The 27,923-nt window shown below is 37.9% G+C and overlaps 1 protein-coding gene across 5 annotated transcripts; it reads left to right on the top strand.

Moving 5' to 3' along the window:
• Positions 1 to 2,517: 2,517 nt before the first annotated feature.
• On the top strand, positions 2,518 to 26,321 carry LOC120101464 (cystatin-S-like). 5 transcript variants are annotated; one of them, XM_087654963.1, is made up of 4 exons: positions 2,651 to 2,717; positions 3,354 to 3,499; positions 12,366 to 12,495; positions 12,588 to 13,567. In XM_087654963.1, exons 1-4 carry the CDS (start codon positions 2,690 to 2,692, stop codon positions 12,686 to 12,688), a joined length of 405 nt encoding a protein of 134 aa, XP_087511089.1. In that variant the 5' UTR covers positions 2,651 to 2,689; the 3' UTR covers positions 12,689 to 13,567. The 5 variants fall into 5 exon arrangements, 3 of the variants coding, with proteins under 3 accessions (XP_087511089.1, XP_087511088.1, XP_087511090.1); XM_087654962.1 differs by lacking the exon at positions 2,651 to 2,717 and having other exon boundaries at positions 3,257 to 3,499; XM_087654964.1 differs by lacking the exons at positions 2,651 to 2,717; positions 12,366 to 12,495; positions 12,588 to 13,567 and adding exons at positions 24,925 to 25,038; positions 26,008 to 26,091 and having other exon boundaries at positions 3,272 to 3,499.
• Positions 26,322 to 27,923: the final 1,602 nt, after the last annotated feature.

The raw sequence follows: 27,923 nt of genomic DNA, 5'->3' as shown, positions 1-27,923 counted from the left end.
CCCTATAACTCCTAAAGAAATAGAAGCAGTCAATAAAAGTCGCCCAACCAAAAAGAGCCCAGGTCCAGATGGGTTTAGTGCAGAATTAAATCAGACCTTCATAGGAGACCTCATAGCAATACTATCCAAACTATTCCACAAAGTGAAACAGATGGAACACTACCGAATTCCTTCTATGAAGCCACATTACTCTTATACCTAAACCACACAATGACCCAACAAAGAAAGAGAACTTCAGACCAATTTCCCTTATGAATGTCGATGCAAAAATACTCAATAAAATTCTGGCAAACCGAATCCAAGAGCACATCAATAAAATCTTCAAAAATCTTATTTAAAACAGAAGAAAATGGGCATTGTTGACACAACTAATAGCCCAATACAATAAGAAGAGCTTAATTCAGATATATATATATATATATATAATAAAAGACAAGAAAAGTTTTTGTAATCTATTTCAAGAGAATATTATTGTCCTACATAAAGTCCATAAAATCTTGAGAGAAAATAATGCATAGGATACTACTTTCAGCAAAGAGCAGATTAAATTCAGCATCATTTCATATATCGATGAGAAGTAAAAAGTGTAGGAACACAAAAAAACAATTTAAAGAAAACTCCTAAAACCTAAATACTGTCATTGTTGTCATCATTGTCATTGTTTTCATCAGCATCAGCAGCAGCATCAGAAGGAGGAGGAGGAGGAGGAGGAGGAGGAGGAGGAGGAGGAGGAGGAGGAGGACGAGGACAAAGAGGAACAGAAGGAGGAGGCTGAGGAAGAGGAGAACAGGAGTAGGAGGAGAGAGAGGAGGAAAAGAAGGAGGAAGAAAAGAAGAAGTAGGAGTAGGCGGCGAGGAAGAGAGAGAAGAAGAGGGAGAATTAGGAGAAGAAGAAGAAGAAGAAGAAGAAGAAGAAGAAGAAGAAGAAGAAGAAGAAGAAGAAGAAGAAGAAGAAGAAGAAGAAGAAGAAGAAGAAGAAGAAGAAGAAGAAGAAGAAGAAGAAGAAGAGGAGAAGGAGGAGGAGACAAGGACGAGGACGAGGACAAGAAGGAGCAAGAGGAGGAGGAGGAAGAAGTAGAAGAAGAAGTAGAAGAAGAATTACAAGAAGAATAAGTAGTAGTGGAATTAGTAGAAGATGACCCTGAATAAGAAGAAAAACGATTATTTCATGGCAAACAAGCAAAGGATCTAAAGTTCTCTATATTAAATAATTCCAAACACTGCAGCATGAAATCAACCTGTTGAAGAATTCAGATAAAGCAATGAAAGAGCATGAAGTGGATTGAGACATCAGGTTGAAGAAGAGCAATGACTATGACCCTTAATCAAATTTATATCACATAAGAGGTCTGGATACATTTTAAATACACTGTAATTGACAATTAAGAATGAAGCCTGGTTACTCAAAGAAGAAATGATCATAGGAATTTAAAGAACAACAAACAGCTGAGAAACTCCAAGAGAAGTATAACTCATTTTGAAGTCTTAACAGAATTTTTATGTTGAATATATATTTTGGAGTATAAGAGTATATTTAAAATGAGTTTTATATAACTCACTGACTTTTACTTTTGAATATTTTAATGTAGGTATAGGACTACATGAAATATGCCCAAAGAATGGGTAAAACATGAGAATATAATTGATACTATCAATTATTGTTTCACAAAACTGTCCCTTATTGTCATCAGGACATGTTTTGCATTTTAGACTGAACAGATTTTGACTTTATTCCTGTTAGCCGACCAAAAGTAACTGAAAAAATACCAAAAAAGTACATCATATTGGCCAGTACACTTGATTTCAACTTGTAAATCTTATGGGTCTGCCATATGTAATGGGACTGAAATAAAGTTAAAATAATATGACCATAAAAATATCAGGAAATTTAGTAATCATGCATTATTTTACTAGGTTAACATATAAGGGCCTTTCTACTCATGTGATATACATAACAAAGAAACCCAGTTTGAATATTATTTTTGTTAAGAAATGTTAATATCTATTCCTTGTAGTTATACACAATTGTGCCTGTGCTTTTCTGTGTGCATGCACGCATGTAGCTTTCGCTCTCTCTCTCTCTCTCTCTCTCTCTCTCTGTGTGTGTGTGTGTGTGTGTGTGTGTGTGTGTGTTTGTATGGGTGTGTATGTGTGTGTTGTGTGTGTGTGTGTGTGTGTGTGTGTGTGTGTGTGTGTGTATGAGTGTGTGTGAGTAAAGTAACCTGAGAGCCCAGAAGCACTGCTTCCATTTAGCGGGTTATTAAACTTTTTCTACTATATCTGGATTATCAGTAATTATATGCTGATTTCAGGAAGAACATTAAGATTTTTGACCTCTGAGATATGACTCCAGCCCTGTGGCCATTTTCTCTATGTATCTAATTCCTCTTTAGTTAAACAGACACAAGATATGTGACAAATGGTTATTTCCTGTCCTGGCCCTCTGAACAAAGAGTGTAAGCCAGAAAGCTACCTTCAGGAAGCTTCCTATAATAAATGTAATGACTGCTGCTAATGGGATGTGGACAAAAAATCCACTTACATTTTGATAAATCACACTTTGTTTCAGAAGTTTTGTCTTAGATGAGGGCATTACTGAATGAGACTATAACTCCTGAAATAAAACCCTTCCATGAGTACTTGTTTAATTTGACCTTGGATGATACTGTTCTGTCAGGATCTCAAAGCCAATGAGTTTCTGGACCACAAAGTATTCAGGTTAGATCTTGCTCTTTTTTTTCTGAACTGGGGATAAATCCCAGGGTCTTGTGTTTGCTAGGCAAGTGCTCTACCACTGAGCTAAATCCCCAACCCCCTCAGGTTAGATCTTGAAGGAATGTGGAAGCCAGAGAAGAGGATAAACTTGGTGAAGCAAGAGGACCAAACAACTAAAGTTAAAAGAATGAAGAATAACATTTGTGGAGAAAGCTAGGGTGAAGAGATAATCTGGAACTTTGGGAGGATAAGAAATAGGGGAAATAGAGAGGTGATGGGGATGTATGGAATGGGAAGATGTGGCCCAGAATAAGAGAGAAGAGGATTAAGTTCTGGCACCCTTTAGGAAGAATCACAAGAGAGAAAATAAATATTAAAAAGGAGAAATAGTAAAAGGAGGGAAAAGGTAAAAAAACATATGGTAGTGGAAAGGAGCTAATGTAAACTAAGAACAGAGAATAATAGGTTAATGCATTTGAAGTCTGTATTCACTACCTGATCCAGGTTCACTGCAGTTACTCTTCTAACTTTGGATCGAAGTCCATTTCGAGAAGAACATGGCCTACTTGCTCCATGCTCGACTGTTTCTGCTGACCACCTTCATGCTAGTTCTGAACCTGTGCACTTACCCTGTGCTAGGTCACATTCTGGGCGGCATAAAGAAATCTAGTATGGAAGACGAAGGGACCAGAGAATCACTGAACTTTGCTGTCAGCCAGTACAATGAAAACAACAGTGACTTGTACCTGAGCCGTGTGTTGGAAGTGAAGAATGTCCAAAAGCAGGTATGTTATCCTTCATTGAGAGGGACTTAATTATAGAGGGAGAGGTATGTCTGTTTACTCCATCAAGCATTCTTGCCAACGTATTGCTGTCGTGTTCTAATTCAGTCTGCTTTGTAAGTAGTGAGTCGACTTTGTCATATTGGCAATATTTACATGTTATGTACTTCATTATGTCTTTTGATGAGATATGTTCTGTCCTCTGAAAGTACATGTAGGTTAGTTTACCCAAACTGCAATAAATTGTTTTAATCCTTTGTAATGTAAGAGTATGATGCCAGTGTGTGCATGTCTGTTTATTGCTAAACTTCTCCAACACACAAGAACATTGGCTCTTCAACAGATCTGGGAATACCTTATTATTGTTAGTATTCTTAAACCTGTTGATATTGCAAACACATAAATATGTGACCACAAATATATATTCTCACCACAAGTAGAATTCCTTCTTGATATTTGTAGTATTTTATACAATTCATACCTTTTTTTGATATTAAACAATATAAGAGCTTTTACAACTATAGCACAGGGGCTCTAATTCAATCCACCATATATTTTTACTATTATATTTTATTGACTTTAATCCAGATTCCTCCAGTAGCTCAAAGATATGCATATCTGGGTTAGCAATATTTACATGTATTGTTAGCAAACTCTTCAGTGTATATTTTCCATTATGTAAAAATGCAGTATTTTATACATTTTAAAAGATTTTACAGAGAAATGAAGAAACTGTTTGTACAAAGATTTCTCATATAGAGAATCACTCATTACTTTTGGATCCATTACTAGCCACTCTCAGAATGCCTTTAGGTTTTCACAGACATAACAAAGACACGTGTTCCACTATGTTCATAGCTGCCTCATTTCTAAGAGCCAGAACCTGGTATGAACCCAGAAGCCTTTCAACAGACAAATGGATACAGAACATGTGGTTTATCTACACAATGCTCAGCTATCAAAAAAATGACTGTGAAATTCTTAGACAACTGGATGGAACTAGATAATATCATCTTGAGTGGAGTAACCCATTCACAGAAAAACACACATGGTATGCACTCACTGATAAGTGGCTATTAGCCCTAATGCTTGAATTACCCTAGGTTCCAAAACACATGAAAGCTTACCAATATGCGGATACTTCACTCCTTCTTTTAAAGGGGAACAAGAATACCCTTGGTAGGGAATATGGAGGCAAAGATTATAATAGAGGCAGAAGGAACACCCATTCGGAAACTGCCCCGCATGTGCCCCATACATATACAACCAGCTAATTAGATAAGATGGATGAAGCAAAGAAGTGAAGGCCAACAGGAACTGGATGTTGATCTCTCCTGAGAGACACAGCCAGAATACAGCAAATAAATAGATGGATGCGAGCAGCAAACCAATGAACTGAGACCGTAACCCCTGTTGAAGGAATTTTAGAAAGGTCTAAAAGAACTAGAAGGAGCTTTAGCCCCCATATGAACAACCATGTCAACGAACCAGAGCTTCGAGGACTAAGCCCCTACCCAAAGACTATACATGGACTGACCCTTTGTGACACTGTGCTCCATCCTCATAGGTAGGAATGAATAGCCTAGAAAGAGCACCAGTGGAAGGGGAAGCCCTTAGACCAGAAAAGAAACTCCTTCCACATTATACTCACATTGCAGTCAAAACACCAAATACACAAAATAAAGAAAGAATATTAAAAGCAATAAGGGAAAAAGGTCAAGTAACATATAAAGGCAGACCTATCAGAATCACACCAGAGTTCTCGCCAGAGACTATGAAAGCCAGAAGATCCTGGAAAGATGTCCTACAGACCCTAAGAGAACACAAATGCCAGCCCAGGTTACTGTATCCTGCAAAACTCTCAATTAACATAGATAGAGAAACCAAGATATTCCATGACAAAACCTAATTTACACAATATATTTCTACAAATCCAGTGCTACATAGGATAATACATGGTAAAGCCCAACATAAGGAAGCAAGCTACACCCTAGAAAAAGCAAGAAACTAATCTTCTTGGCAACAAAACAAAGAGAAGTAAAGTGCACAAACATAACCTCACATCCAAATATGAATATAACAGGAAGAAATAATCACTATTCCATAATATCTCTCAACATCAATGGTCTCAAATCCCCAATAAATAGACATAGATTAACAAGTGGATACACAACTAGGACCCTGCATTCTGCTGCCTACAGGAAACACACCTCAGAAACAAAGACAGACACCACCTCAGAATGAAAGGCTGGAAAAAAAAAAACTTTCCAAGCAAATGGTTGGAAGAAAGAAGCTGGAGTAGCCATTCAATATCGAATAAAATCAATTTTCAACTAAAAGTCATCAATAAAGATAAGGAAGGACACTTCCTATTCATCAAAGAAAAAATCCACCGAGATGAACTCTCAATCCTAAATATATATGCTCCAAATACAAGGAAACCTACATATGTAAAAGAAACCTCACTAAAGCTCAAAACACACATTGCACCTCACACAATAATAGTAGGAGGTTTCAACACCCCACTCTCATCAATGGACAGAACATGGAAAGAGAAATTAAACAGAGACTTAGACAGATTAAGAGAAGTCATGAACCAAATGGACTTAACAGATCTTTATAGAACATTCTATCCTAATGCAAAAGGATATACATTCTTCTCAGCACCGCATGGTACTTTCTCCAAAATAGACCATATAATAGGTCATAAAACAGGCCTCAACAGATACAGAAAGATAGAAATAATCCCATGTGTCCTATCAGAACACCACGGCCTAAAACTGGTTTTCAATAACAATAAGGGAAGAACGCCCACATATACATGGACGTTGAACAATGCTCTACTCAACCATAACCTGGTCAAGGAAGAAATAAAGAAAGACATTAAATACTTCTTAGAATTTAATGAAAATGAAGGTACTACATACCCAAACCTATGGACACAATGAAAGCTGTGATAAGAAGATAACTCATACCTCTGAGTGCCTGCAGAAAGAAACAGGAGAGAGCATATATCATCAGCTTGACAGCACACCTAAAGCTCTAGGACAAAACAAAAAAACATATACACCCAGGAGGAGTAGAAGGCAGGAAATAATCAAACTCAGATGTTAAATCAACCAAGTAGAAACAAAAAGGAAGATAGAAAGAATCAATGGAATCCAAAGTAGTATCTTTGAGAAAATCAACCAGATAGATAAACCCTTATCCAGACTAATGATAGGACACAGAGAGTGTGTCCAAATTCACAAAATCAGAAATGAAAAGGGAGACATAACTACAGAATGAGTGGAAATTCAAAAAAATCATCAGATCCTACTACAAAAGCCTATATTCAACAAAACTTGAAAATCTGCAGGAAATGGACCATTTTCTAGACAGATACCAGGTACCGACGTTAAATCAGGAACAGATAAACCATGGAAACAACCCTATAACTCCTAAAGAAATAGAAGCAGTCAATAAAAGTCGCCCAACCAAAAAGAGCCCAGGTCCAGATGGGTTTAGTGCAGAATTAAACCAGACCTTCATAGAAGACCTCATAGCAATACTATCCAAACTATTCCACAAAGTGAAACAGATGGAACACTACCGAATTCCTTCTATGAAGCCACAATTACTCTTATACCTAAACCACACAATTACCCAACAAAGAAAGAGAACTTCAGACCAATTTCCCTTATGAATGTCGATGTAAAAATACTCAATAATATTCTGGCAAACCGAATCCAAGAGCACGTCAATGAAATCTTCAAAAATCGTATTTAAAACAGAAGAAAATGGGCATTGTTGACACAACTAATAGCCCAATACAATAAGAAGAGCTTAATTCAGATCTATATAATAAAAGACAAGAAATGTTTTTGTAATGTATTTCAAGAGAATATTATTGTCCTACATAAAGTCCATAAAATCTTGACAGAAAATAATGCATAGGATACTACTTTCAGCAAAGAGCAGATTAAATTCAGCATCATTTCATATATCAATGAGGAGTACAAAGTGTAGGAACACAGAAAAACAATTTAAAGAAAACTTCTAAAATCAAAATACTGTCATTATTGTCATCATTGTCATTGTTTTCAGCAGCAGCAGCAGCAGCAAAAGTACAAGAAGGAGGAGGAGGAGGAGGAGGAGGAGGAGGAGGAGGAGGAGGAGGAGGAGGAGGAGGAGCAGGATGAGGATGAGGACGAGGACGAAGAGGAACAGGAGGAGGAGGAGGAGGAAGATGAGAACAGGAGTAGGAGGAGAAATAGGAGGAAAAGAAGGAGGAAGAAAAGAAGTAGGAGTAGGAGGCGAGGAAGAGAGAGAAGAAGAGGGAGAATTAGGAGAAGAAGAAGAAGAAAAAGAAGGAGGAGGAGGAGGGTGAGGAAGAGGGGGGTGAGGAAGAGGAGGAGGAGGAGGAAGAGGAGGAGGAGGAAGAGGGGGAGGAGGACGAGGACGAGGAGGATGAGGACGAGGACGAGGATGAGGACAAGAAGGAGCAAGAGGAGGAGGAGGAAGAAGTAGAAGAAGAAGTAGAAGAAGAATTACAACAAGAACAATAAGTAGTAGTGGAATTAGTAGAAGAAGATGACACTGACTAGGAAGAAAAACGATTATTTCATGCAAACAAGCAAAGGATCAAAAGTTCTCTATAATAAATAATTCCAAACACTGCAGAATGAAATCAACCTGTTGAAGAATTAAGATAAAGGAATGAAAGAGCATGAAGTGGCTTGAGACACCATTGAACAACACTGCCAACCAACCAGAGCTTCCAGGGAATAAGCCACTACCCAAAGACTATACATGGATTGACCATGGGCTCCAATTGCATAGGTAGCAATGAATAGCCTTGTAGGTCACCATTGGAAGGGGTAGCCTTTGGTCCTGTGAAGACTGAATCCCCAGTGAAGGGGATTGTTGGGGGAGAGTGGTAATGGGGGGGAGGTCAAGGAGGGAATACCCATAGAGAAGGGAAGGAGAGGGTTTGGGGGATGTTGTTCTAGAAACCGGGAAAGGTAATAACAATTGAAATGTAAATAAGAAATATCCAATTTAATAAAGATGGGGAAAAGGTATTATAATATGAAAAGGTATCTCATGAGGACAAAATTCTGGGATTCCTATTATGAATATGGTGAAAGAATAGTGAACCTGACAACTCTGAAACATCTGAGAGAATATTCAAATATTAATTGGCTAGATTAAGTGGGATATTAGCACATGTGTGATTGAGTGTATCTATTATTATTTGATATAAAAAGGTATAATACAGTGTTGTTAAACTATGCGCTACCTCTCCATGATTTTTTTCTAAACTCTAACTCACTTTAGATGAAATATGTGTAAATCAAAGGACAGAAGATATTGAATGCAGGTTACAATAAATTCACTGAGAAGGTCAGGGAGGAACGTATCAACCAACATTCAAGTAACTTCTTTTACAAATGTAATGACTGGTGCTAATGAGTTGTGGAAAGATAATATCCTACCATTGTCCCAGTGAAAGGTTGTTTCATCATATTGCCAAAAATGTTACCTAGAAAAGGGCAGAACTGAAAGTTCTTGGAGCCTTTGCAATATCATCTTTAGAGGACAATTGTAGAACATAACACTGGATACTTCTGCCCTCTCAGGAATATTAAAGAAATAAGCTTATGATACAGAAATTGTTAAATCATGAAGGTATATGCATTTGAATGCTCAAATAAAAGTTACAACTTATGTAGGCTATGGGTATCAACTTAGTAAAGATCAAAAGAGGACAATGTATATTGCATACTATTGTGAAGGAAGTAGAGTGAGGTCTTAGAATTTTAAGAGTGTAAGAAAAATGGTTACATACAGAAGAGATTCAGAACTAGAGGGCAAGTTCCACAAGTTGGACACCAAAACATGAAACAGAAAAAAAGCCATATCTTGAGTCCTGTATGGTCATACGAAGAGATAGAAAATATAGTGTGAAGAAAATGCGAGTATTGTCTTTGGTACAATTAACAAGGAGTAAGGCCAGATAGAATTGTGTGAGCTTGCGGGCAAAAACCAAAATGAACCAAACTGTATATCATATTTTTCTCATCTACTACATCCTTCATATATTTTTTCTGTATCTTCTCTCTAAAATATTTTTGGGTTCTTCTTTAAATTTTATACAAAAGTACACAGAGAATCATGCAACTGATTATATAAATTCAACCTGAGTGTTCTAGTTACTGTGGCTTATTTGTCTGATTTTACTGGGGAATATGTCATAATGTAAGACCCCAAGCTGACACATCATTTTCATAGGCTGATTCTCAATGGGTAGTCAGTAATTTCATACAGGTCTTCAAATGTGCTGGAATTTTTTGAGATTTCCTGATCTCTTCTAAAATGAGAAGAGCTATTTTGCATGTTTTGTTAAAAAAGCCATACTTGTGAGTACACTTCTGCATGTATATACAGATATATATAAATACATATGTGTACCATATCAGCCACATTAACTGAAGTGATCATGCAGTGTTCATTCATTTACATTTATGTCTACATTTGTATTTCATACATGGTATTAGCACAACCACAAAAAAGTTGATCAAATGATGTGAATTAAAAATACACAGAAAATGGCCTATGTGCCCATGAATATTTAATTTTTGATAAAGGAACAAAACTATGCAATGTAAAAAAGGAAACATAATAAACAAATTATTCTATAATAGGTGGAAGTCTGGATGTAGAAGAATACAGATAGTCAACATTATTACCTTGAACAAAGCTCAAGTTACACTGAGATGAAGACCAAAACATATTACAAGACACAGTAAATCTACTAGAAGAGAAAGTATGAAATTGCCTTGAATACATAGGCAGTAGAAGTAATTACCTGACTAGAACACCAACAGTGATTAAAAAAAAAGGTTTTTAGTTTTAAAGGAAAACCCAAAAATTAACCCATATATGCATTCTAAATTTATCTCTTAAAAAAGAGCTAAATCCATTCACTGGAAAAAATAACATTTTCTCCAATGGCCCAGATTAAACTGGAGGTCAGCCCGTAAAAGAATATAAATTGACCTATACATATCACCCTTTACAGAGCTAAAGTCCAAGTAGATCAAGGTCCTCCCCGGAAAACCAGATACACTCAACCTAATAGAAGAATAAGTGGAGAGGGGACTCAAATACCTGGACACAGGGAAATTTTCCTGAAGAGAAGACCAGTGGCATATTCTCCAAGATCAAGAATTGACAAATGAGAATATATAATATTGTAAAGCTTCTAAAAAGCAAAGGACACTTTCATCAGGACAAAATGGCACCCATCATATTGGGAAATATCTTTACCAATCCTGAATCCAATAATTGGCTAATATCCAACATATTCTAAGCATTCAAAAAGTTCCATTCCAGAGAATACACAACCCTATTAAAAATTGGGTCAAGAGCTAAAAAAGAATTCTCAGCTGAGGAATATCATATAACTGACAAGTACCTAAGGAACTGTTCAACATCAATACTCTTAAGGGAAATTCAAATAAAAACAACCATGAGATTCCACCAAATACCAGTGTGAATGTATAAGTTCAAAAACTCAGGTGAGGGGAGTTCCTGGCAAGGCTGTGGAGAAAGAGAAATACCCTCCATTATTGGTGGGATTGCCAGCTGATAAAACCACTCTGTAAAACAGTCTGCTGTCCCCTAAGAAAATTGGATATAGTACTACCTGAGAATACAGGTATACTACTACTGGGCTCCACTATGCTCAGGACAGCATTATTTATAATATCAAGAGGTTGAAAAGAACCCAGAGATCCTTTAACAGAGGAAAGGATACGTCAAAGGTTGTTCACCTACCCAAAGGAGTAATAATCAGTTACTAAACAATGACTTCCTGAAATACATAGAGAAAAGAGTGGAACTAGCAAATATCATCCTGTGTGAAGTAACCCATTCACAAAAAAACAACACTTTGTATACACCGACTGTTAAATAGATATAAGGCCAAAATCATGATTACTGAAGATACAATCCACAGTCCAAAGGAAGTTCAAGAAGAACGATGACAAAAGTGTGGATGCCTCAATCCTTTTAGAAGCAGGATCAAAAATATTCCCGGGAAATTATATGAAGACAAATCTTAAGACTGAAGGTATGTCCATTGAGAACCTGCTCCAACTGAGGATCTTGTCCATATACATGCAGCCACCAAACCCCGTTATATTTCTGATGCGAAGCAGTGAATAGTGAACAGGATACTGATAATTCTGTTTTCTTAGAAGGCCTTCCAGAGGGTGAAAAATACTGAGGTGAATGCCCAGTGCCAATCGTTGAACTGCGAACTGGTTCCACAGTGGAGGAGTTACAGACAGGATTGAAGGAGCTAAATGCCTGTACAAATCAATAATCAAAGCAATGCCAAACAACCCGAGTTCCCAGGGATAAATCTACCATCTAAAGTGTAAACAAGGACAAACCCATCACAGCAGCTGCATATGAGGCAGAGCATGGCCATATTGGATACAAATGGGATAGGAAGCCCTTGGACATGCCATGACTGTAGCGCAGTGTAGGGTAATGTACTTCCTTGGAGACAAGAAGGGGCATATGGTGGTTGGTGGGACACCATCATAGATGAAAGGGGAGAGGAATGAGATAGGAAGTTCCTGGAAGAGAAACTGGGAAATGTTTTCACATTTGAAATGTAAAATAAAAATTAGAATATTTTAAAGAAAGAGAGAAAAACAAAAACTGATCTTGCAAAGTCCAAATTCCATGAGACACATAGCTGATAAAAAGTCAGGTCACACATATTATGTGTGTAGTCTTTCTTCTGCTCCTCACATTTTCTCCCACAGTAAATCATGCAGAGAAATAATAATATTCCTTTTATGTCCAACCACAGGTTTTCACATATCTCTGTAAACCGAGGGTTGAGCGAGGAGAAATTTTAACACATCCCTTTCTACATTTTTGCCAAAGAAGAAGTTCTGATTTATTACCTAAAGGCAAAATATATTCCCAGTACACTAAAAGTAAGTGTCTGAAATTCAATCATATTGTCTAAAAAGGAAAAATACAACTTAAGGAATTCAGAATTTCTCTCTGAATTTTGCACTGTTTTAAGGAACTGTGGTATACTATTCTTTGACTCATGAACATGAAGAGATCCACTTGTTTCAGAAATCAAACATCAGGCTGAAGAAGAGCAATAACTATGACCCTTAATCGAATTTATATCACATAAGAGGTGAGGATACATTTTAAATACAATGTAATTAACAATTAAGCATGAAGCCTGGTTACTCAAAGAAGAAATGATCATAGGAATTTAAAGAACATCAAACAGCTGTGAATCTCAAAGAGAAGTATAACTCATTTTGAAGATCTTAATAGATTTTTATTTTGAATATATATTTTGGAGTATAGGAGTATATTTAAAATGAGTTTTATGTAACTCAGTGACTTTTACTTTTGAATATTTTAATGTAGGTATAGGACTACATGAAATATGACCAAAGAACGGGTAAAACATGAGAATATAATTGATACTATCAATTTTTTTTTCATAAAACTGTTCCTGATCAACATCAGAACATGTTTTGCATTTTAGACTGATCAGATGTTGACTTTATTCCTGTTAGCCGAGCAAAAGTAACTGAAAAAAGAGCTAAAAAGTGCATAACATTTTCCAGTACACTTGATTTCAACTTGTAAATCTTATGGGTCTGCCATGTGTAATGTGACTGAAATAAAGTTAAAATAATATGACCATCAAAATACCTGGAAATTTAGTAATCATGCATTATTTTACTAGGTTAAGATATAAGGGCCTTTCTACACATGTGATATACATAACAAAGAAACCCAGTTTAAATTTTATTTTTGTTAAGTAATGTTAATATCTATTCCCTGTAGTTATACACAAATGTGTCTGTGCTTTTCTGTGTGGATGCACGCATGCAGCTTTCTCTCTCTCTCTCTCTCTCTCTCTCTCTCTCTCACTCTCTCTCTCTCTTCCTCTCTATGTGTGTGTGTGTGTGTGTGTGTGTGTGTGTGTTTGCATGGGTGTGTACGTGTGTGTGTATATTGTGTGTTAGTGTGTGTGTGTGTGTGTGTGTGTGTGTGAGTAAAATTACCTGAGAGCCCAGAAGCACTGCTTCCACTTAGCAGGTTATTAAACTTTTTCTACTATATCTGGATTATCAGTAATTATATGCTGATTTCAGGAAGAACATTAAGATTTTTGACCTCTGAGATATGACTCCAGCCCTGTGGCCCTTTTCCTTATGTATCTAATTCCTCTCTAATTAAACAGCCACAAGATATGTGACAAATGGTTATTTCCTGTCCTGGCCCTCTGACGAAAGAGTGTAAGCCAGAAAGCTACCTTCAAGAAGCTTCCTCTAATAAATGTAATGACTGCTGTTAATGGGATGTGGAAACAAATCCACTTACATTTTTATAAATCACAGGTTGTTTCAGAAGTTTTGTCTCAGAAGAGGGCATTACTGAATGAGACTATTGCTCCTGAAATAAAAACCTTCCATGAGTACTTGTTTAATTTGAGCTTGGATGATACTGTTCTGTCAGGATCAGAAAGCCAATGAGTTTCTGGACCATGAAGTGTTCAGGTTAGATCTTTAAGTAATATGGAAGCCAGAGAAGAGTGATAAATTTGGTGAAGCAAGAAAACCAACCAACTAAACCTAAAAGAATGAAGAATAAGATTTGTGGAGAAAGCTAGGGTGAAGAGATAATCTGGAACTTTGGGAGCATAAGAAATAGGTGAAATAGAGAGGTGATGGGGATGTATGGAATGGGAAGATGTGGCCCAGAATAAGATGAAGAGGATTAAGTTCTGGTACCGTTTAGGAAGAATCACAAGAGAGAAAATAAATAGTAAAAAGGAGAAATAGTAAAAGGAACAAAAAGGTGAAAAAACATATGGTAGTGGAAAGGAGCTAATGTAAACTAAGAACAGAGAATAAAAGGATAATGCATTTGAAGTCTGTACCCACTACCTGATCGAGGTTCACTGCAGTTCCTCTTCTAACCTTGGATCGAAATCCATTTCGAGAAGAACATGGCCTACTTGCTCCATGCTCGACTGTTTCTGCTGACCACCTTCATGCTAGTTCTGAACCTGTGCACTTACCCTGTGATGAGTCACATTCCGGGTGGCATAGAGAAATCTAGCATGGAAGACGAAGGGGCCAGAGAATCACTGAACTTTGCTGTCAGCCAGTACAATGAAAACAAACGTGACTTGTACCTGAGCCGTGTTTTTGGAAGTGAAGAATGTCCAAAAGCAGGTATGTTATCCTTCATTGAGAAGGCCTGAATTATAGAGGGACAGGTATGTATGTTTACTCCATCTAGCATTCTCGCCAATGTATTGCTCTCTTGTTCTAAGTCAGTCTGCTTTGTATCTAGTGAGTTGACTTGAACATATTGGCAATATTCACATGTTATGTACTTCATTATGTCTTTTAATGAGATATGTTCTGTCCTCTGAAAGTACATGTAGGTTAGTTTTCCCAAATTGCAATAACTTGTTTTACTCCTTTGAAATGTAAGAGTATGATGCCAGTGTGTGCATGTCTGTTTCTTGCTAATCTTCTCCAACACAAAAGAACAGTGGCTCTTCAGCAGATCTGGGAAAATCTTATTATTGTTAGTCTTCTTAAGGCTATAAATATTGCAAACACATAAATATGTGACCACAAAAATATATTCTCACCACAAGTAGAATTACTTCTTGATATTTTTAGTATTTTATACAATTCATACGTTGTTTACGATATTAAACAATATAAGAGCTTTTACACTATAGCACAGGGGCTCTAATTCAATACAGCATATATTTTTATTATTATATTTGATTGTCTTTAATCCAGATTCCTCCAATAGCTCAAAGATATGCATATCTGGGTTAACAGTATCTACATGTATTGTTAGCAAACTCTTCAGTGTATTTTTTCCATCATGTATAAATGCAATCTTTTATACATTTTAAAAGATTTTACAGATAAATGAAGAAACTGTTTGTACAAAGATTTCTCATATAGAGAATCACTCAGTACCCATGATCCATTACTAGCCACTCTCAAAATGGCTTTAGGACCTCACAAATTTCTTTTGTCTGAACTTCCTTTCCTTAAAGATTTGCAGAGCTGTGTGTATAAACACTTGCACCCATCATGGTGATAAGCCTATATTTTTCCACTGCATTAAGGGATTGGTACCCTAATAGGATATTACTGAGTATGAGATAGCTGTTTGAATGATGAAAACCCAATGATTTTCCATACAGAAATGTAAAAGAGGCTTTCATTTATCATAAAGAATAAGTATATAGGCAAAAGACTATTTCTTTTGGCGTCTTCAGGTTGAAAGACAATGATGACTTAGATACTATATGAGTCATTATAGTAGGAGTACCACCACTCTTTAGGACTTTAGCTTCTTTTTTTCATGGTTACCTTTGACTGTCCCAGGAATTGGCTTCAAAAAATTGTTTCCTCTTCCACTAGATCTGATATTTGCCTTCTCAATACTTGTGTAGAGGAACATCGTGGATTCTACTTGAAGATATCACAATGGAGAGGGCTGAAAGGAGTTTGTTGCAAGAATATTCAGGGGTCAATGTCCCCTACTAGTGGTTGCTAAGCCATAGGGTCAACATTGGAGCAAGCAGAAAATATAGGAGTCCATCATATTTAAAAAAAATAACTTCAAAACCTAACCATCTCACTGAGACCATCTCTCAAGCACATGGTGGATGTTCCTAATATAAATACAAACACAGCAGTGAGTTATGATGCAACAGGGGAGAAACCTCTATTCTTCTTGCCCTTAATATCAATGATATAAAGAATAACCCAGTTATTCCCATCTACAGTATTTTCATATGGACTCACATTTTCCTGTGCAGTCCTCAGTTATTTTACAAGAGTTCATAAAAGGAAACTAAATTGAAGTCCTCTAGATTGCCAACATAATTTTAATGAGAGTTAGATAAGTGAATATTAAGGAAATTTTCCATTGGATTATGTAATTGCCTTCAGCAGATCATTCTGGATCCTGAGTCTCTTGAAAACTCTCTCATTATCCATGATTGAAACTTTAAATGATGAAATTAATGAGCGGTCATGAGAGTTAAGTGGTCTGGATACTTAAATAAAATGTTACTGAGACCAACTTCTCTCACCTCCTGTGTTCACTTGAACCTTTCTTCCATGTCTAGTTTTTGGTTTTCTGTCAACATTATGTTAATTTCTTGGCTCTCTAGACACTCTTTTATGCATAATAAACTGGCACCTATGAAAATCTGACTATTAAATTATAAATATCCTCATAAACATCTTTATTCAAGCATATTATGACAACTACTAGAGAATCATAGAACATTGGACACTGAATAGAGAAGATGAATCTCATTTAATTAATATGAAGCTTAATGGTATATCAGGCACGTGATTCACTTAAGGGTTCATGTGGTTCTTAACACTTTGCCTGCTTTCCACATTTGCTTCTCTAGAAATCTGTCTGGATGATTCAAGGATTCCATGTGGGAAAATATATAATTCTAATTAAATAAACAATAAACATCATACATGAAAATTTCACACTGAAACACATACCTATTTATAGTTGTACATTAAGGGATGACAGTGTAAAAGTATATGTCTTTTGTTTTGAGACATTCTTTTTTTTTAAGATTTATTTATTTATTATATATAAGTACACTGTAGCTGTCTTCAGATACACCAGAAGAGGGCATTGGATCTCTTTACAGATGGTTGTGAGCCACCATGTGGTTGCTGGGAATTGAACTCATGACCTCTGGAAGAGCAGTCAGGTGCTTTTAACCCCTGAGCCATCTCTCCAGCCCTGTGTTGAGACATTCTTTAAGTGAAGCACCCCATGTCTTTATGTCCATGCCGGGAAGAGTTGGAATAAAAGGAATGAATGGATTTACTCCTCTTACAATGATTCACTGAGTTCCCAGACACCACTCACTGGAACAAACCTACTTCTCCATCTCTGGCTATAGTCTCAAGTTAATCCTGTTGTTTAGCCTCCAGATAGCACTAGTCCTCTGATTAGCTTTGAATAGATGAATACAATTTTTTTTTAATTATTAACTTGAGTATTTCGTATTTACATTTCGAGTCTTACTCCCTTTCCCGGTTTCCAGGCAAACATCCCCCTAATCCCTTCCCCTCCCCTTCTTTATGGGTGTTCCCCTCGCCATCCTCCCCCAATTTCCGCCCTCCCCCCAACAATCAAGTTCACTGGGGGTTCGGTCTTAGCAAGACCAAGGGCTTCCCCTTCCACTGGTGATCTTACTAGAATATTCATTGCTACCTATGAGGTCAGAGTCCAGGGTCAGTCCATGTATAGTCTTTGGGTAGTGGCTTAGTCCCTGGAAGCTCTGGTTGCTTATCATTGTTGTTCATAAGGGGTCTTGATCTCCTTCAAGCTCTTCGAGTTCTTTCTCTGATTCCTTCAAGGGGGGTCCCGTTCTCAGTTCAATGGTTTGCTGCTGGCATTCGACCCTGTATTTGCTGTATTCTGGCTGTGTCTCTTAGGAGCGATCTGCATCCGGCTCCTGTCGGCCTGCACTTCTTTGCTTCATCCATCTTGTCTAATTGGGTGGCTGTATATGCATGGGCCACATGTGGGGCAGGCTCTGAATGGGTGTTCCTTCTGTGCCTGTTTTAATCTTTGCCTCTCTATTCCCTGTGAAGGGTATTCTTGTTCCCCTTTTAAAGAAGGAGTGAAGCATTCGCATTTTGATCATCCATCTTGAGTTTCCTTTTTTCTAGGCATCTAGGGAAATTCAAGCATTTGGGCTAATAGCCACTTGTCAATGAGTGCATACCATGTGTGTTTTTCTGTGATTGGGTTACCTCACTCAGGATGATATTTTCCAGTTCCAACCATTTGCCTACGAATTTCATAAAGTCATTGTTTTTGATAGCTACACCATATTCCATTGTGTAGTTGTACATTTTCTGTATCCATTCCTCTGTTGAAGGGCATCTGGGTTCTTTCCATTTTCTGGCTATTATAAATAAGGCTGCTATGAACATAGTGGAGCACGTGTCTTTTTTATATGTTGGGGCATCTTTTTGGTATATGCCCAAGAGAGGTATAGCTGGATCCTCAGGCAGTTCAATGTCCAATTTTCTGAGGATCCTCCAGACTGATTTCCAGAACGGCTGTACCAGTCTGCAATCCCACCAACAATGGAAAAGTGTTCCTCTTTCTCAGCATCCTGGCCAGCATTTGCTGTCACCTAAGTTTTTGATCTTAGCCATTCTCACTGGTGTGAGGTGAAATCTCAGGGTTGTTTTGATTTGCATTTCCCTTATGAGTAAAGATGTTGAACATTTCTTTAGGTGTTTCTCAGCCATTCGGCATTCCTCAGGTGTGAATTCTTTGTTTAGCTCTGAACCCCATTTTTTAATAGGGTTATTTGTCTCCCTGTGGTCTAACTTCTTGACTTCTTTGTTTATTTTGGATATAAGGCCTCTATCTGTTGTAGGATTGGTAAAGATCTTTTCCCAATCTGTTGATTGCCATTTTGTCCTAACCGCAGTGTCCTTTGCCTTATGGAAGCTTTGCAGTTTTATGAGATCCCATTTTTCGAATCTTGATCTTAGAGCATAAGCCATTGGTGTTTTGTTCAGGAAATTTTTTCCAGTGCCCATGTGTTCGAGATGCTGCCCTAGTTTTTCTTCTATTAGTTTGAGTGTATCTGGTTTAATGTGGAGGTCCTTCATCCACTTGGACTTAAGCTTTGTACAGGGTGATAAGCATGGATCGATCTGCATTCTTCTACATGTTGACCTCCAGTTGAACCAGCACCATTTGCTGAAAATGCTATCTTTTTTCCATTGGATGCTTTTGGCTCCTTTGTCAAAAATCAAGTGCCCATAGGTATGTGGGTTCATTTCTGGGTCTTCAATTCTATTCCATTGGTCTATCTGTCTGTCTCTGTACCAATACCATGCAGTTTTTATCACTATTGCTCTGTAATACTGCTTGAGTTCAGGGATAGTGATTGCCCCTGAAGTCCTTTTATTGTTGAGGATAGTTTTAGCTATCCTGGGTTTTTTTGTTATTCCAGATGAATTTGCAAATTGTTCTGTCTAACTCTTTGAAGAATTGGATTGGTATTTTGATGGGGATTGCATTGAACCTGTAGATCGCTTTTGGTAAAATGGCCATTTTTACTATATTAATCCCGCCAATCCATGAGCAGGGGAGATCTTTCCATCTTCTGAGGTCTTCTTCAATTTCTTTCTTCAATGTCTTGAAGTTCTTATTGTACAGATCGTTTACTTGCTTGGTTAAAGTCACACCGAGGTACTTTAAATTATTTGGGTCTATTATGAAGGGTGTCGTTTCCCTAATTTCTTTCTCGGCTTGTTTCTCTTTTGTGTAGAGGAAGGCTACTGATTTATTTGAGTTAGTTTTATACCCAGCCACTTTGCTGAAGTTGTTTATCAGCTTTAGTAGTTCTCTGGTAGAACTTTTGGGATCACTTAAATATACTATCATATCATCTGCAGATAGTGATATTTTGACTTCATCTTTTCGGATCTGTATCCCCTTGACCTCCTTTTGTTGTTTGATTGCTCTGGCTAGAACTTCAAAAACTATGTTGAATAAGTAGGGAGAGAGTGGGCAGCCTTGTCTAGTCCCTGATTTTAGTGGGATTGTTTCAAGTTTCTCTCCATTTAGTTTAATGTTAGCAACTGGTTTGCTGTATATGGCTTTTACTATGTTTAGGTATGCGTCATGAATTCCTATTCTTTCCAGGACTTTTATCATGAAGGGGTGTTGAATTTTGTCAAATGATTTCTCAGCATCTATTGAAATGATCATGTGGTTTTGTTCCTTCAGTTTGTTTATATAATGGATCACGTTGATGGTTTTGCGTATATTAAACCATCCCTGCATGCCTGGGATGAAACATACTTGATCATGGTGGATGATTGTTTTGATGTGCTCTTAGATTCGGTTTGCCAGAATTTTATTGAGTATTTTTGCATCGATATTCATAAGGGAAATTGGTCTGAAGTTCTCTTTCTTTGTTGGGTCTTTGTAAGTTTAGGTATAAGAGTAATTGTGGCTTCATAGAAGGAATTCGGTAGTGCTCCATCTCTTTCAATTTTGTGGAATAATTTGTATAATATTGGTATGTGTTCTTCTATGAAGGTCTGATAGAATTCTGCACTAAACCTGTCTCGACCTGGGCTCTTTTTGGTTGGGAGACCTTTAATGACTGCTTCTATTTCCTTAGGAGTTATGGGGTTGTTTAGCTGGTTGATCTGTTCCTGATTTAACTTCGGTACCTGGTATCTGTCTAGGAAATTGTCCATTTCATGAAGATTTTCAAGTTTTGTTGAATATAGGATTTTATAGTAAGATCTGATGATTTTTTTGAATTTCCTCTGAGTCTGTAGTTATGTCTCCGTTTTCATTTCTGATTTTGTTAATTTGGACACACTCTCTGTGTCCTCTCGTTAGTCTGGCTAAGGGTTTATCTATCGTGTTGATTTTATCAAAGAACCAACTTTTGGTTCTGTTGATTCTTTCTATGGTCCTTTTTGTTTCTACTTGGTCGATTTCAGCTATGACTTTGATTATTTCCTGACTTCTACTCCTCCTGGGTGTATTTGCTTCTTTTTGTTCTAGAGCTTTTAGGTGTGCTGTCAAGCTGCTGACATATGCTCTTTCCTGTTTCTTTCTGCAGGCATTCAGCACTATGAGTTTTCCTCTTAGCACAGCTTTCATTGTGTCCCATAAGTTTGGGTATGTTGTACCTTCATTTTCATTAAATTCTAAAAAGTCTTTAATTTCTTTCTTTATTTCTTCCTTGACCAGGTTATCATTGAGTAGAGCATTGTTCAATTTCCACGTATATGTGGGCATTCTTCCCTTATTGTTATTGAAGACCAGCTTTAGGCTGTGGTGGCCCGATAGCACGCATGGGATTATTTCTATCTTTCTGTACCTGTTGAGGCCCGTTTTTTGACCAATTATGTGGTCAATTTTGGAGAAAGTACCAGGAGGAGCTGAGAAGAAGGTATATCCTTTTGCTTTAGGATAGAATGTTCTATAAATATCTGTTAAGTCCATTTGGCTCATGACTTCTCTTAGTCTGTCTACATCTCTGTTCAATTTCTGTTTCCATGATCTGTCCATTGATGGGAGTGGGGTTTTGAAATCTCCTACTATTATTGTGTGAGGTGCAATGTGTGTGTTTTGAGCTTTATTAAGGTTTCTTTTACGTATGTAAGTGCCCTTGTATTTGGGGCATAGATATTTAGGATTGAGAGTTCATCTTGGTGGATTTTTCCTTTGATGAATATGAAGTGTCCTTCCTTATCTTTTTTAATGACTTTTAGTTGAAAATTGATTTTATTTGATATTAGAATGGCTACTCCAGCTTCCTTCTTCTGATCATTTGCTTGGAAAGTTGTTTTCCAGCCTTTCACTCTGAGGTAGTGTCTGTCTTTGTCTCTGAGGTGTGTTTCCTGTAGGCAGCAGAATGCAGGGTCCTCGTTGCATATCCAGTTTGTTAATCTATGTCTTTTTATTGGGGAGTTGAGACCATTGATGTTGAGGGATATTAAGGAATAGTGATTATTGCTTCCTGTTATATTCATGTTTCGATGTGAGGTTATATTTGTGTGCTTTTCTTCTCTTTGTTTTGTTGCCAAGACGATTTGTTTCTTGCTTCTTCTATGGTATAGCTTGCCTCCTTATGTTGGGCTTTACCATTTATTATCCTTTGTAGTGCTGGATTTGTAGAAAGATATTGTGTAAATTTGGTTTTGTCATGGAATATCTTGGTTTCTCCATCTATGTTAATTGAGAGTTTTGCAGGATACAGTAACCTGGGCTTGCATTTGTTTTCTCTTATTGTCTGTATGACATCTGTCCAGGATCTTCTGGCTTTCATAGTTTCTGGCGAAAAGTCTGGTGTAATTCTGATAGGTCTGCCTTTATATGTTACTTGACTTTTTCCCTTCCTGCTCTTCATATTCTTTCTTTATTTTGTGCATTTGATGTTTTGACTATTATGTTACGGGAGGTGTTTCTTTTGTGGTCCATTCTATTTGGAGTTCTGTAGGCTTCTTGTATGCTTATGGGTATCTCTTTCTTTAGGTTAGGGAAGTTTTCTTATATGATTTTGTTGAAGATATTTACTGGTCCTTTGACCTGGGATTCTTCACTCTCTTCTATACCTATTATCCTTAGGTTTGATCTTCTCATTGAGTCCTGGATTTCCTGTATGTTTTGGACCAGTAGCTTTTTCCGCTTTACATTATCTTTGACAGTTAAGTCGATGATTTCTATGGAATCTTCTGCTCCTGAGATTCTCTCTTCCTGCTCTTGTATTCTGTTGGTGAAGCTTGTATCTACAGCTCCTTGTCTCTTCTTTTGGTTTTCTATATCCAGGGTTGTTTCCATGTGTTCTTTCTTGATTGCTTCTATTTCCATTTTTAATTCCTTCAACTGTTTGATTGTGTTTTCCTGGAATTCTTTCAGGGATTTTTGTGACTCCTCTCTATGGGCTTCTACTTGTTTATTTGTGTTTTCCTGGAATTCTTTTAGGGATTTTTGTGATTCCTCTCTGTAGGCTTCTACTTGTTCTCTAAAAGAGTTCTTAACGTCTCTTGAAGTCCTCCAGCATAAGGATCAAATATGATTTTGAAACTAGATCTTGCTTTTCTGGTGTGTTTGGTTATTCTGTGTTTGCTTTGGTGGGAGAATTGGGCTCCGATGATGCCATGTAGTCTTGGTTTCTGTTGCTTGGGTTCCTGTGCTTGCCTCTCGACATCAGATTATCTCTAGTGTTACTTTGTTCTGCTATTTCTGACAGAGGCTAGACTGTCCTATAAGCCTGTGTGTCAGGAGTGCTGTAGACCAGTTTTCCTGTTTTCTTTCAGCCAGTTATGGGGACAGAGTGTTCTGCTTTCGGGCATGTAGTTTTTCCTATCTACAGGTCCTCAGCTGATCCTGTGGGCCTGTTTCTTGAGTTCACCAGGCAGGTCGCTTGCAGCAGAAAAGTTGGTCTTACCTGTGGTCCCAAGGCTCATGTTTGCTCATGGGGTGTTGCTTATGTGCTCTCCGTGGCCGCAGCAACCAGAAAGTTCTGCGCCGCCCTTTCCAGGAGCTTCTGTGCACCAGGGTTCTAGATGGCTTTTGGTGTTTTCCTCTGGAATCAGTAATGTGTGCAGAGTGCAGTCTCTTCTCGTTTCCCAGGCAGGTCTGCCTCTCTGAAGGTTTAGCTCTCCCTCCCATGGGATTTGGGTGCAGAGAACTATTTACCTGGTCCGTCCCTTCAGGTTCCCGTGGTGTCTCAGAAGCAGTGGACCTGCTGCTCCTGGGCCCTCCTCTATGGGTACCCAGAGGCCGTATACAGTTTTCTCTTGGGCCAGGGATGTGGGCAGGGGTGGGCAGTGTTGGTGGTCTCTTCCACTCTGCAGTCTCAGGAGTGCCCACCTGACCAGGTGGGGAGGTTTCTCTCCCACGGGGTTTGGGAGCAGAGAGCTGCTGCGGGCAGGGATCCGCCGGTTTGGGACTCCTGCTAAATATCGGAAGTGTCCGGGCCTAGAGGAATTTTGCCTCTGTGTGTCCTGAGTTCACCAGGCAGGTCGCTTGCAGTAGAAAAGTTGGTCTTACCTGTGGTCCCGAGGCTCAAGTTTGCTCATGGGGTGTTGCTTATGAGCCCTCCACGGCCCCAGCAACCAGGAAGTGATGAATACAATTTTTAAAAAGATGTATTTATTTTACTTACATGAGTACACTATTGCTATCTTCACACACACCAGAAAAGGGCATCTGATCAATTACTGATGGTTGTCTGCTACACTGTGGTTGTCGGGAATTAAAATCAGAACCTCTGGAAGCAATCAGTACTCATTTTTTCTTTTGTTATTGGAGTTATTTCCTTTTTCAATAATATTTTAGATATTTATTTACATTTCAAACATTTTCCCTTTCCCAGTTTCCTGTCCATAAGACACCTATCCCCACCTCTTCCCCTTCTTCTATAAGGCTGTTCCCCTGCACATTCACCCTCACTTATCTCTCTCCCTCACAATCCATTACACTGGGGGTCCAACCTTGGCATGATCAAGGGCTTCTCCGTCCATTGTTGCCCAGCAAGGACAGCCTCTGCTACATATATTACTGGTGACATAGGTGAATCCATGTATAGATTTTCAGTTTATTCTCTGGAAGCTCTAGTTGGTAGACATTGTTGTTCTCATGGGGTGATATTGCACCCTTACCTGCTGGTTCTTCTGAGCCACATAATTTTCCAAAGTATTAGAAACACTCTTCTCTCTGTGTCCTGATTCACTTACTGGAATATAAAAGAGCTCATGTGAAGTTCATTTTAATGTTAACGTGAATCTCTAATTTAACCTTAGGTGGTGGCTGGAACCAAATTTTTATTTGATGTGATCCTAGTCAAAACAACCTGTTTGAAGACCCAGGCTGACTTGACCAACTGTCCTGCAAAGGACCAGGCTGGTCAGCAGGAGGTAAGGATATAACCCTTTTCTGAAAGTAGAGGGATGTACAACCTTGTGATTTAGGGAAAGTGCATTTGGGATGACATACATTCACAAGGAAGTATTTGCAAATCGAGGAGAAAACGTGTTTGTGTGTGTGTGTGTGTGTGTGTGTGTGTGTGTGTGTGTGTGTTGTTGAAAGTGCATGGAATTTTCTTAGACAAATGTGCAAAGATACATAGGTGATACAGGTAAAATAGATATATGTGTAAATGTAGTGTAATTAGTTTAGAATACATCTCAGAAGTATTGACAGTATAAGCAGCACAGGGGAACAGTGTACCTGTACATATAAATAACTTGAGTTTCTGAGTAGGTTACAATGTGAATTATGTGATCTGAGATCACTGTAGTGTGGCTTAGTTAAAATGGAATAGGTAGTAATAGTTTCCATTGTTGTGAAGAGATGTTTACACTTCCAACAAAGCTTCTGTCCACATTTCTCTCAATGAAAATCAGCCCATAGGTGCTGTTCTTAACACACAATTCTGGCTTAAGCCTTGGGAGTTGTGCATTGGAGATACAGGGCATTTGAGTATGTTGGCAATTCTTCCTGCCACTTTCCCTACTATGAAGCTTTCAGAAATTTCTATTTCCCATGTCCAAGAATGTACCCTGTCTGGGAGTGAGAGGGTCCTGTGTAGAGAATGTAACCTTCTGAGATGATTGAAGGAGTCATAGAATTATCCTTAAGGGGATGTTTTGACAAGAAAAAAAGTAGGGAATGCTTGTGACCCTTAACGGTAGACACTTGCCATATGGTAGATGGACATCATTATGCTGTCTATCACCAGGCACTTCTTAAGAAGGCTGAGTGCCGTATAGTTGGGAGAGTTTGGTTTTTACATTCAGCAGCCAAATTTTTGCAAACAGTTCTAGTGTCAAATTTCATCCTAGCTCTATTAAGCACTGACCAACCTTCTTTGTTTACTTTTCTAGCATGAATTCTGCTCTTTCGAGGTATATGACACCCCCTGGGAGAATGATATGGCCTTGATAAGCTCCAGCTGTCACAATATATAACTTAATGTCAAGTGGCACAGTGCAGGGTGCAGATGTCTCTGCCATTGCCTCATCACTCCAGTGGATGACCTATCCTAGATGAATGCTTACCAGTACCAACATCAGCAGTTGATTAGACTGCTGAGAATATAGAGCCCAAGTATCTTTCCCTTTATCTTTCCTCTGAAAATGCCCACATTTGCTTGTTTTTTCCTTGTTCAATAAAATGTTCAAGAGTTATTTTTTTGTGACTGCAGCCTCAGAGTCTCCAACATTGTTGAATACGAAAGATCCAAATGAGGGTTCACATCCACGTGTGGACAGCAAATAAAGGTCTTATGACACTCATATATCCCAAAATGTTGAGATGATAAAGAAAATGAAGTAAGTAAAAGATTAATTTTTCTAATGAAGTGGCTCCTAGCAGCGAGGCAGTATAAAATAGTGATATACTGAATTCTTCATGTATGCTTCCGTGAGTGCTTTGGCTTAGTCCCTCAGCATGTCACAATGGCAGTGAAATACACAGGACATGCTGCATTTCATTTTCATGGTCTGCCACATGGTGTGTATTGAGCTGCTGTGAAGCAATAGGTCATGATTTCTATGGCAGGAAAATGCAATCTGAAATTGGACATTAAGCTTTCTCTTGTTTGAGGGGCTTCAGGCCTTCAAAATTGCAGGACACTTTTGTCCCTGATTTTATGGCATCCAGGCACCATTGTGAGTTACATAAAGACCAAGAATGGAGTCAAGGGATCGCACAATGAGGATAGCCACTAGCATGGAAACATGGTTGGGAGTTCTCAGTTTATTGATTGGTTATTGTCTTTAGTTTGGAGGACATAGGATGGGTTGTGTCAGAAAAAGCTTTCTATATATTAAAAAGAGATAGAAGGTGTTTTCTTGTTGGTGTGCATTGCTCTATGAGTATTACTCATTGGTAAATCTCTACCCAGAATCCAAAATGCGTTTGGCTTAAAACTACCTATATTTATACATTTATTCACATTTGATGTAACTTGTTGGAAGAGAGAAATGAAAGGATGGTCATAGCCCTTGTCTGCTCTGGTGTAACATTAGATTTTATGTGCAGGGTAAATACAGAAGTTATATGCTATCAGAAATTAGTTCTCACAATATGAAATTGGCATATCCAAAGGGCAATTTTAATGAATGCCAGCCCAGGGTACTGTATCCAGCAAAACTCTCAATTAACATAGATGGAGTAACCATGATATTCCATGAGAAAACTAAATTTACACACTATCTTTCTCCAAATCCAGCACTACAAAGGATAATAAATGGTAAAGCCCAACAGAAGGAGGGAAGCTATACTCTAGAAAAAGCAAGAAACTAATCATCTAGGCAACAAAACAAATTAAAGAAAAGAAAATAAAAGCACATAAACATAATCTCACATCCAAATATGAATATAACTGGAAGAAATAATCACTATTCCTTATTATCTCTCAAAGTCAATGGTCTCAACTCCGCAATAAAAAGACATAGATTAACAAACAGGATATGCAAAGAGGACCCTGCATTCTGCTGCCTACAGGAAACACACTTCAGCACACAGACAGACACTAACTCAGAGTGAAAGCCTGGAAAACAACTTTCCAAGCAAATGGGCAGTAGAAGCAAGTCGGAGTAGCCATTCTAATATCGAATAAAATTGATTTTCAAATAAAAGTCATCAAAAAAGATAAGGAAGGTCACTTTATATTCTTGAAATGAAAAATCCACCAAGATTAACTCTCAATCCTAAATATCTATGCTCCAAATACAAGGGCAATTACATACATAAGAGAAACCTTACTAAACCTGAAAGCAAACATTGCAACTCACCA

Source organism: Rattus norvegicus, chromosome 3 (assembly GCF_021556685.1).
Source record: "Rattus norvegicus strain SHRSP/BbbUtx chromosome 3, alternate assembly SHRSP_T2T, whole genome shotgun sequence".
Classification (NCBI taxonomy): Eukaryota; Metazoa; Chordata; class Mammalia; order Rodentia; family Muridae; genus Rattus; species Rattus norvegicus.
The sequence above is the reverse complement of the archived record's forward strand: the minus strand, read 5'-3'. Positions and strand labels throughout refer to the sequence as shown.

What these genes read in the sequence shown, in the direction of transcription:
- LOC120101464 (XM_087654962.1), top strand. Translation starts at nt 3,272, where the DNA reads ATGGCCTACTTGCTCCATGCTCGACTGTTTCTGCTGACCACCTTCATG. An exon ending in TGAAGAATGTCCAAAAGCAG is followed by an intron (nt 3,500 to 12,365) that starts GTATGTTATCCT and finishes GTCCAACCACAG; the next exon opens with GTTTTCACATATCTCTGTAA. An exon ending in ATATTCCCAGTACACTAAAA is followed by an intron (nt 12,496 to 12,587) that starts GTAAGTGTCTGA and finishes CACTGTTTTAAG; the next exon opens with GAACTGTGGTATACTATTCT.